The following is a 10,716-nucleotide window of genomic DNA, read 5'->3' on the forward strand; positions in this document are numbered from 1 at the left end:
TCATAGAGAAAAATAACCACGTTGAAAAAATATATTAAATCAATTATTATTGCGTGTTCTGTTTTGCATTATTTTTAAGTCCTTTCAAATAATCATAGTTTAACTCAGTAAATTATAGTAATCCGATTCGGTTGGGGGTCACTGGTGACCCCAACGGTATTATTATAATTAACGGTATTATTATTATTAACGATTATTTGAAAACATTTGTATATTATTAATAGTGTTACCTAATGCGGTGATATTCAACTAGATGAACGTGTAATAATAATACAATTCAATCGAATGATTTAATATTATATTTTCCCCGTTTTGTGTAGTTTGTTCTATGAAATTAATTTTATAGGTTGGTGACACATATAGATGCCACTTTTATTACGGGTCAAATTACAGGGTTCAACATTTTGATCCTTATGGTGTTGCTGGAAGGGTTGGAAACAACGAATTAAATAATTAAAAAACAATTATTATTGAGAACCTTTTTTCTAAATTTTCCTAGATTTCTTGTTTTAAAGTATTTCTAATATGTATACGGTAGGGAATACGAATTATCATCAAAAAAATAATTTGCCCTATAAAGGGTTAACACGTTTAGCAAATGGAAATTGACAGAATTGTTACATAAATGTTAAAACATGTTATGGAATCAGTGTCAATTAACGTGATTCGATATTCAGTCTGTTTGAAGTTTTAAACGCAATACGCGCGTTTTATGGACCAGGAAACAGTATAACCACCTAGCGGCGGAATGTAGGAACTAAAAACAACCCTTCGGGTGCATTTGATAACCCGCGATGATCCTGTGCATCGCGGGTTGCATACAGCTAGGAGTTGTTACAGTTTGCACGTTTCATCGACAGAGGGTACTAGTAACTTTTTATTAATATATTTCTAACTCCAGCTCCTGCTTAACAAACAGTCAAAAATGTATGTATAATAATAAATACAAATATAAAAATGTAATATATTTGTTTACTATATTCATTAAATTATTATGTTGAAATTCTTTTATCAATCAGCTTCTAGGCTTGTTTTTAATTGACTATTTACAAAAAGAATATTAAATATTAAAAGAAAAGAAAAGAATTTTAAAATGTGAAGTTAAACAATTTCTAATAACAAGTAGAAATTGACTTTATCTATAAACAGAAATTAACGTTACCGACGCGTTGGCTACATTAACATGTTGAATGCCAATTCAGTATCAATTAAGTCATTCGATTGAATTGCGTTATTAGTATTGTGTATTCATCGAGCTGAATGTCACCGAATTAACTAGCATTATTTGTAATATAGAAATGTTTCTAGACAATCATCGTTTAACCAGTTGTGTTTGACGAGTATACACGTCATCTTAAAACGCAAGATGGTACTAATTTCTTCAAAGATCAATTATTTATTTTTCCAGATAAACATGTAATTATTCGTTTTACTACAATTGTGCGTTAGAATGTATTATAGATAATTTGCTCTGCTTTTGACGAGTATACACTTTATTATTTGATTTTAATGAGTGTTCAATGAGAGATTTTTCAAACTGAATTCGACAGTTAACTGGTTAATTGAGTGAACTATAGTAATTCGATTTGTTTGGTTGATGACATTCAATGTGTTAAAACAGGAAAAGTATTAATACAGTTCGCCTGGTACCCCGTCAAGAAACACTTTGTGCCCTTTTGAAAAAATCCTGCAGGAAGGAATTCTAGGGGTTTCTCAAAGGGATTCTAGGGGTTTCTCGACAGCAGTTCTAGAGGTTTCTCCAGGGGATTCTCCATTTCTCCATAAAACAAAATAGTCGTGTCTAATCTATTAAAAAGCCATTAAGATAATAATGTTTAATAATCCCATTTTTTTTTAATTAAAAAATATAGAACGCACTGGACCTTTATTGGTTTATGCTGGGAATAGTACGTGGTGCCGTTAAGTCTGTCGTTTAGTTTGACAGGTGAGATATTTAATGTAACTAAGAGAAAATAATCCCACTTCCCTATCCTGGATTAGTGACGCCACATAGTGCAAGATCTCTGAAACTTCTAGCGAAATTGTACCAAAATAATGTTCACTAGGTGACGCCAGCAATCGTATCAAACCTTAAGATTCATGAGTTTGAAAGTGTGCTTAAGGGATGCGTAAGAAATCGATTGTTCCTTCTATAATTTTCTATAACCAGTGTCCAGTGACACATACCTCGTGTTAGCGGGAGGAAAATACGCGAAGAACGTATAGGTTAGCGTGTGTATTTTAAATATTAATAAGAAGTTTGACCCATCGTTTTTCAAGATTCCCTTCCAATTCGTTCACGCTAATGTAAATTGAAATTATTGCAATCATGGCGGTACGTGTACAATTCGAAAACAATAACGAGGTCGGAGTCTTCTCCAAGTTAACAAATTCTTATTGCCTCGTAGCAATCGGTGGTTCTGAGAATTTTTACAGGTAAAAATAAATATGAAAACAGCTAATATTATTGTATATTAATCATAAGTCGTTTGAAATTGTTTACGATGGAATGTTAGTTCTCGCGAGTGACTTATAACCTCCAACATGCTTTGACGCAGGCATGATAAAAACGTTCATCGTTAATTAAATAAATAACGTTGTAAATTACAGTGTATTCGAAGCTGAGTTAGGCGAAACCATTCCCGTTGTTCATGTGTCAGTGGCGGGATGCCGGATTATAGGACGATTGTGCGTTGGTAAGAGTGATAAAAATATTACTCTGTAAACGGAGCAACTTACGAAATACTGAAATGAATAGTATAAACAATGAAATGAATTTAAATAGGAAACAAAAATGGCCTTCTGGTGCCAAACACAACAACAGACACAGAACTGCAGCACATTCGAAATTCACTGCCAGATAATGTTAAAGTTCAAAGAGTTGAAGAAAGACTGTCAGCTCTTGGTAATGTTATAGCATGCAATGACTATGTGGCTTTAGTACATCCGGATCTTGACAGGGCAAGTAATTGTTGTCGGTAACAAATTTAATTTCTTTTCTATTATTGTAACTAAAAATGTTATCGTATAGGAGACAGAAGAAATTTTAGCTGATACTTTGAATGTAGAAGTATTTAGGCAAACTGTGGCAAGTAATGTTCTAGTAGGCTCCTATTCAGTGTTATCAAATCAGGGTGGTTTGGTTCATCCAAAAACATCTATACAGGACCAAGATGAACTATCATCTTTATTACAAGTGCCCCTTGTTGTAAGATAACTTATAAATACAGTTATTTATACCATATATACAATACATGTACAGTTATACTATTTGTTGCCATCTTAAATAGGCGGGAACAGTAAATAGAGGTAGCGATGTTATAGCTGCAGGAATGGTTGTAAATGATTGGGTATCCTTTTGTGGCATGGATACTACCTCCACAGAACTCTCAGTTATTGAGAGTGTCTTTAAACTTAATGAAGCTGCTCCAGCTGCTATTACATCAACCATGCGTGCATCGCTTATAGAAAGGTGAATATACATGCAAATCTACTGCACATTCATTTATTAATTTATGACGATAATTAATGGCCTTTCGTTTGTTCCAGTATGTCTTAAATAAATTGAAACTCTCTAAGAGAGCAAGCACAGATTGGTGGATGTTAGATTGTACTGTGTACATGTACATAAATTCAATATTTATGTTATAGCGATTTATAAGTGGATGCTGCATTGTGAGCAACATCAACTGCACCAAACACATTTTCTGTATAATTCCAGCAATAGATTACTATAGAACTGTAACAAGTTATTTCGTACAGAAATTTATACAAAATGCATCATTAAGTTCTGTCTGATACCACCAAAGCAATTTTTACTGTGTAACGTAATTTTAAACTGTTCTGAATGAAAAAGCATTACAAACTGAAAGACAAAATTTGATAATTACATACAACAAATGATTACTTACCTCTTATTACTCTTAAGAATAATTGCATGAACTCTTACATTAAGGTTGTCAAAATATTTTAAATGTATGAGTTTATAAATATAACTGCATATAAAACGGAAATATTTTATTGAAATATATTTCAATTGATAATCTCTTTGAATATAAACATTTTTTGTGTCAAAAAAGTAAATCATTTTAATTCTGACTCTAACTGTCTTATATAATAAATGAACTATTGTAAACAACATTGTGCGGACCAGCCTGCTAATTAAATTTATTACAAATAAAAAAGGGAGGGCAGCCTGGATTCTATGAATTTTGATTAACAAGACTAGAGTAATGGTAATTGTTCAGCATGTAACAACTCGGAAGCAGCAGCAGAATCTGCACACATAACTAATGTAATACCTGCTTCGTAAGATGCAGGAATACGAATGTGAGTTGTGCCAGTACTCGCATTACTAAGTTGTCGTCTTTGAGTCATTGCTTCTCGTACCATATTTACAACTTGCCCTAATCAAGGAAACACAAAACAATAGTTATATTTCACAGTAATAGTTGTACATAAATATGGAAATTAAACATACCGAGAACATTGAGCTTTCGCCACTTTTGATTCATGGTAATGAGTGGTGTTAGATCTGTATTAGCGTTCCAATGGGCTAGAACATCTGCTCTTCGTATCAGCAAAATACTAGGACTTACAAGTTGATGCCACACATACTAGAAAAAAATATAAAATTTCAATATTATACAAGTAAATAAATCACTTGAATGTTAACCAACCTGCTCGGGTAAACATTCTAATGGATTGGTTAAATATATTCCCGCCTGTCCTACACCAAATATCATTTGATGATGCCATGCATCTGGAATATCACACCCTTCTCCACAATGTTGTAAATTTAATGTTGCAATGGGTGCAGCTCCTTTAAGAAAAATTTTACATTTGTAAAGTAAAATTCTCTATATTTGACTTTCCTAGTTATGTACCTCTTGAAATCCAATAATGAAGCCAATGAGACAAGGACACTTTCCTTTCTGGATAGAATGCAAAAAATTTTGTTATAACTGAACCGTTTGTACACAAAGCTATACCACGAGCCAAATCGTTATGAGTTGATCCGGCAACAGACCGGCTGTATAAATATCTAGGCAGTGGTGAACCTGGCTCTCTTTGTCTAGTGTTTACACCATTTAATAATGCCTCCAGTGAAAATGATACATTTAAAGCCAACTATGAAAAAATATTTTAGTTAAGTAGCTCACAAGACGTTATCATTAATATACATACCAAAGCGTTAATTGCAGACGTAGCACCACATGCAGAGGTTTCAATTTGTGTGACTTGTTTTACTGTTGCTTCTTTTTCGCTCCATAACATAACTTTTTCAACCGGTAGAAGTCCATCTAATCGTTCATTGCATAATTCGTTTTCCTGTAACAAATAAATATTTATAAACAGTCTTAGAGTAGATGAACATGTTGTACATTGAAATTATAATAGTAAAACATATTAACTAGATTTGAATCGCCACTCTGATTAAACGCGGCCTGTTTATTGAGCATCAACTTTTTTGCCATCATGCGATGATAAAGAGTTGAACTGAGATTTACTCTCCCAGAATTTAAATTTGAACTTTCTGAAACCGATGTCATAGAAGATTCAGCCCATAATTCCGATTCCGTGTCTCTGTTATCACCAGGTGATATAAGATCTCCGCTTGTATTGTGGTATCCATACGATTCTCGTAATGGACATCCCGTATTACGATATAAGCCAGCAGTATCCCATTTTTCTATAAAATTTTATATATATAGATATAATAACTATTGCAAAACATTTTATAAGTTATATCAGAAATATCGTATACCGGTTGCACCGCTAGTACTTGGCATCCATGACGAGGGATAACTTGGTTTCACAGTTGGTTCCGGTGTGGACTGGCTAGTAGAACATTGCTGAAGTTCTACATGATTTACATTTTGCACACTCTGCTTCGGATGTTGCGATGTAGATGCAATTCCTTGCCGAGATACAACTTTACCACTACTTAAATCGTTTAATACTGGATCCTGTTCTACATTATCTAATGCTATGTTCTGTATGTCTTCGTTTATAGAGGCCAAGTCACTGTCTCCTGTATCCTGTGTTACAGATATTACTGTAAGAAATGAATTGTACTTCTATCATAATCATTTAATACCTGCTCACAAGAAGGCCCAGGATCAAAATCCATTTCTAAAAAGTCCATCTCAGGACTGGATCTACCGCTATGATATTGTCCTTCCTCTTCACATTCTTCTAATTGTCCCTGATTTACTTCTTCTTTTTGAGCTAAGTAAACTGCATCATCGTTTCCCTTGTATGTATAAATACAATAGTCTTCTCCATCAGACATGTCACCCTCATTGCCAGAACTTGAATCTCTCCTCTCATTTTGCTCTCTTTGCGTACTCTGCTACAAATTGTGTAAAAGTAAAGTAACATAAACTAAAAAGAAGTGGACATTAAAAGAATTTACCTTTTGTAATCCACTCGGTCCTGCTACTTCTCTGTTACCATTAATATTAGGTCTTAAGAAACAGCATGTTCCTTGACTTGTAGAACCAATGCTACCTCCTATATTATTTAACACACATTTAGAAACATAAGATCTAGATGGCCAGGCACTGTCCACTTCAGGACTAGAATCTGAACTGCACGACACTTTTGATGGACACTTTTCAATTCCAGAAATATAATCTACATTATTTTTCATGTCAATGTCTTCGTTTGGTCTAGGTATCAATAAATTTGGTGGAATTGTAGATGATGCAGATGCTGTGTTATTTAAATGTGAAATCGAACTTGATGTAGTGCCAGCATTATAAGTGACTGGTACAAAAGTATGATTCAAATGTGAATTACTTTGACTGGAAGATAAATTTAAATGCATCTGAGGCTTAGGCAGATTTAAAGCGCTCGTATTCATAATAGTCTTATGCTTCAATTGACTTGTCACGGTAGAATTTACAGTTTGAGGCTTGATATTATTGGTATTTAAAAATATGGAAGATACACTTGCGTTCACCATGTCCTGATTTGTATCTTGGTCCATAGAATTACTGAAACTGGATGTAGTAGCTTGCATAGATCTTGTACCATTAGCCAATGAAACTGAAGGTTTAGAAGACAGAAGGTTCTTGGCACTGTTCTCACCCAGCTTATTATTTAATTTTAGTTGATCTCCACATAGTCTACTTTCAACTGGTTGATTATTATTTTTCTTTAAATGTCCATCCACTTTTGTCTCTATTTTGTTCTGGTTATTGCTTGCACCGTCTTGAGAATTCATATTATCTTTCAGAGGAGGGTAGTAACTTATCTGTTAAAAAATAAATAAGAATACACCCATTTACACAAATATTTCCTATTTTAATCATAATATCAGTGTGATTAAAATGCGTTTATAAGCGAAGCAATAAGAAACTCTATTAAAAGAAACAGAATTCAATACCAGAAAAATGTGTTAGCAAATTTTTACCTTAAAATTATTTTCCAACAGTTTAACGATTAGGCGGTATTTAACATTAGTTCACTCGCAAACAAGCTTACGGTGTAACGAATCGAACGTGTCAGTCTTTGATTATTAGGTTTACTGAGAAACGAGTAATACGCTATTCAGTTATGAAAATGCTGTTGTGTCAAGTGAAAAGAATGAAAGGCCTCACTAACATCGTCTCCCGTATTAGTTCCGGAAGTCAGCTGATTGTTAGAAACAAGTGTAGCTACGCGAAGATTCGTTGTCTTGCGTATTTTTTCCAAATAAATCTATTCAGTCATTCATAACGATACGAAATTATTTTATACATCGCTTTCGTATAACACAAGCAAAAGCGACTTTAAAAGAAGATTCCCTCAACTTGTCTGCGCATTAATGAAGGATTCTCAGACTTTCGATATTTACAAACTATTACCGCACAGGTTGCATACAGAATGCGTCTATCATTTGCCTGAAAGAAAATGCTACAGTACGATTTCTATAGCAGCTTAGTGTGTTCTATAAGCTAACAACTCATTGCTATCCCTTCCATCATTTTCTATCCCGTTTATCTTACTACTAGGGGAAGTGAGAAAAGAAAGACCGAGTCACACGACATGAATCTACTCTACTTGGGCGCCGCCTCTCGGCTTGTGAACATAATAAACTTGACGAAAATTGTTACAAAAATTTAATTATTTATTATCTAAACAACCGTACACAAGTATAGAATGTTTGTAACATTTGTTTCATATTTAGAGTAAACGATGGCACGGAAGTAAAGGTATTCATACTTTTCAACATCATGTGATACTGCCTTGGAATGCTTTATGCTTAGAAATCTATTAAATACGGTACTACGATAAGAGCTCGTTGGTAAGCCTAGGGAGAAATATATTATTGAGTTTGTAATATATGCAGAATGTTAATTTTGTACGGTTTACAGATACATTTTTAAATACTCTTGATAAAAATATTTAAAGAACATAACAATATGTAAGAATATTTTAAGAAAGCAATACGTTTAATAAATATTCCAGTCGTTGAAGGTACGTTTGTAGTGTTGTCTAGGAATATAGGTACTTGACAGGTAAGTGACACGAAAGGAACGACTGTAAAAAGTTCAAAATGATTAGTCCCTAGGATTACGTTGTGACAGTTTGAGAGCGGATTTAATGATTTTTGTTGTTCCCGTTACTTCATGTAATTACAGTCGCATTTGAATGTTTGTCATTATCCTATGAACATCTGTATCTAAATATTTTATTTCATACTTTCAGACAAGTTTTCTTCAAAGCTTTAAATGGTCATGTGTGTATTTGTGAAAGAGAACTATGTTTTCCCGTACATGAATGAGTGAAAGATTCTTGAATATTAGTATCGTTTGAACGCTAGTTAGTCATAATGAATATTATACGTATCAATACGAAAAATGTGATCTTCGTACTCCTGGCTATTCTATCGACTACTGTGAAACAAGCTTCCATGGGTTATGGTAAATTACAATGGCTTTAAATGATTTTATATGCATTTTCTTAGCAATATGCTTTGCTGTAATATTTTCCTTACAGAAAGTATGATTAATAATATGATGAAAGAAGCCAATGTAAATTCTACACCAGCATACAGTAGTAGGAAGGTAACACGAAAGTTGCAGAATTATTTCACTCATAAGAATCTGTCAACCATTTGATTAATCAGTTACACTGTTTGTAGGAGGACATAACTAAATTATGTCCAAGTGGCACTACTTGTTCAGAATTAAGCGGGGAATGTTTAAACTGTAACTTAAATTCAAGTTGTACCTATGGGGCTGTATATGTCGCCAATTGTACTGTCTTAGAACATATTGATTGTATTGTACGTAAAATAATGTATAAAATCATATCATTTCTTGTTTATAACACAATAATTAATGAATTAAAATTTAAGGGTGATCAAACCTTCCAAAAGAAATACATGTGCCGCTATTGTTATCAAACAGAACATTGGGAGCATGAATGTCAGCAAAAAAATTCATGCAGATCTGTGGCATCTCCTCGACAGTATTATATAACAAATTGTACAGTAAATAGCAATATTTTGTGTTTGGGAAGACGTAAATTCATGAAGAATTTATTGTGCAACTGGACTGTAGGATATCGATGGTCCACTGCTTTAATTTTAAGCATTACTTTAGGGGGTTTTGGAGCTGATCGGTATGCTATGATCAATGAGTTTTTAGATGCTTAAGGTGAGAATATCCTACTTGAATTGATATGAATTACAGATTCTATTTGGGACACTGGCAGGAAGGAGTTGGTAAACTCTTTAGCTTTGGAGGATTTGGTGTATGGACTCTTATCGATGTTATACTTATTTCTATAAGATATATAGGCCCAGCAGATGGATCATTATACATTTAACTACCTCTAACACAACAAAATCTATCTTCATAGGAAACAATATAACTTATAGTCTAATTATAAATAGCATTGATTAATTGAGTCAAAATTTAATATATAAGCATTTTATTTATCATATCTAAAAGAACTGAATTGTCATGTGATATGTACATATATATATATTGAATAGTTCTCTTTCATAAATATAATATTTTTATCAATTCTCGTAGTTGTTACTCACGATCAAAATTTACTATTGAGACAAGATAATAAAAAGAGAATACATTATTTATATATTCATTTTATTTATTTGTATTCTGTTGGCAATGTGTAGTGTCTATCTATCCTCTTTCATCGGTGATTATTTATACATTCCTTCATTATCCACCAGAATGTTCTTACCGGTAAGAAGATATCTTACCTACCGTCGATAACTAAACCTCACTCGACGTAATTTCGTCTGATTTCTATTATAAATATACGCACACATATATATATAAACATAGTTAACGTAGAATTCTGTATTTTTGATTTCGGAAGAAACTCGAAGGATACGCTACCGTGTGCGCAGTTGTTTACAAATCCGGAGGAATCGAGGCCATTTAAAATCTACGCGGAAGAGGATACTGTGAAGGCAGCTCGCGCGCACGCCGATTCGAAGCGCGACGAACACGACCACGAGAAAGGGATCCCGGCTGCAATTTCAACCGTGCGAAGCTTCGCGTCTGTTTGCCGTTTCTAACCTAAAAACCGGGAATGGCCGAGTCGGAACAAGATGTGGGGGACCGTAGCGACAACGACAATCTAAAGACGGACAAACTGTTTATCCTGAAAAAATGGAACGCTGTGGCCATGTGGAGCTGGGACGTGGAATGCGACACCTGCGCGATTTGTCGCGTTCAAGTGATGGGTAAG

At 33.8% G+C, this 10,716-nt stretch overlaps 4 protein-coding genes across 10 annotated transcripts in view; 3 read left to right on the forward strand and 1 right to left on the reverse strand.

Annotated features, from left to right (window-relative positions):
- Positions 1-2,141: 2,141 nt before the first annotated feature.
- On the forward strand, positions 2,142-3,906 carry eIF6 (eukaryotic translation initiation factor 6). The gene is made up of 6 exons (XM_031991275.2): positions 2,142-2,436; positions 2,611-2,696; positions 2,786-2,961; positions 3,032-3,208; positions 3,291-3,472; positions 3,550-3,906. The coding sequence occupies exons 1-6, from the start codon at positions 2,330-2,332 to the stop codon at positions 3,557-3,559; spliced, it is 738 nt and encodes a 245-aa protein (XP_031847135.1). The 5' UTR covers positions 2,142-2,329; the 3' UTR covers positions 3,560-3,906.
- Positions 3,907-4,002: 96 nt separating this feature from the next.
- Positions 4,003-8,022, reverse strand: LOC116433297 (uncharacterized). 5 transcript variants are annotated; one of them, XM_031991244.2, is made up of 10 exons: positions 7,800-8,022; positions 6,419-7,261; positions 6,101-6,352; positions 5,768-6,041; positions 5,415-5,692; positions 5,188-5,331; positions 4,887-5,130; positions 4,680-4,822; positions 4,481-4,616; positions 4,003-4,406 (listed from the first exon to the last, which is right to left on the reverse strand). In XM_031991244.2, exons 1-10 carry the CDS (start codon positions 7,809-7,811, stop codon positions 4,225-4,227), a joined length of 2,508 nt encoding a protein of 835 aa, XP_031847104.1. In that variant the 5' UTR covers positions 7,812-8,022; the 3' UTR covers positions 4,003-4,224. The 5 variants fall into 5 exon arrangements, with proteins under 5 accessions (XP_031847104.1, XP_031847103.1, XP_031847107.1 ...); XM_031991243.2 differs by having other exon boundaries at positions 6,101-6,355; XM_031991247.2 differs by having other exon boundaries at positions 6,101-6,355; positions 7,612-8,021.
- Positions 8,023-8,054: 32 nt separating this feature from the next.
- Positions 8,055-10,022, forward strand: amx (TM2 domain-containing protein 3 almondex). Of its 3 annotated transcripts, none has more exons than XM_076365026.1 (7): positions 8,055-8,293; positions 8,364-8,466; positions 8,698-8,912; positions 8,989-9,056; positions 9,134-9,277; positions 9,350-9,615; positions 9,687-10,022. In XM_076365026.1, the coding sequence occupies exons 3-7, from the start codon at positions 8,822-8,824 to the stop codon at positions 9,820-9,822; spliced, it is 705 nt and encodes a 234-aa protein (XP_076221141.1). In that variant the 5' UTR covers positions 8,055-8,293; positions 8,364-8,466; positions 8,698-8,821; the 3' UTR covers positions 9,823-10,022. The 3 variants fall into 3 exon arrangements, with proteins under 3 accessions (XP_076221141.1, XP_031847138.2, XP_076221140.1); XM_076365025.1 differs by lacking the exon at positions 8,055-8,293 and adding an exon at positions 8,554-8,620 and having other exon boundaries at positions 8,324-8,466; XM_031991278.2 differs by lacking the exon at positions 8,055-8,293 and having other exon boundaries at positions 8,307-8,466.
- LOC143174140 (RING-box protein 2-like) overlaps positions 8,486-10,716 on the forward strand; it is a 28,473-nt gene continuing 26,242 nt past the window's right edge. The window contains exons 1-2 of the mRNA XM_031991279.2: positions 8,486-8,507; positions 10,342-10,711. Of these exons, the coding sequence (XP_031847139.1) occupies positions 10,558-10,711 (154 nt within the window). The 5' untranslated portion in view covers positions 8,486-8,507; positions 10,342-10,557. The remainder of the gene's footprint in view (positions 8,508-10,341; positions 10,712-10,716) is intronic.

This window comes from Nomia melanderi, chromosome 2, assembly GCF_051020985.1.
Source record: "Nomia melanderi isolate GNS246 chromosome 2, iyNomMela1, whole genome shotgun sequence".
In the NCBI taxonomy this organism is placed as follows: domain Eukaryota; kingdom Metazoa; phylum Arthropoda; class Insecta; order Hymenoptera; family Halictidae; genus Nomia; species Nomia melanderi.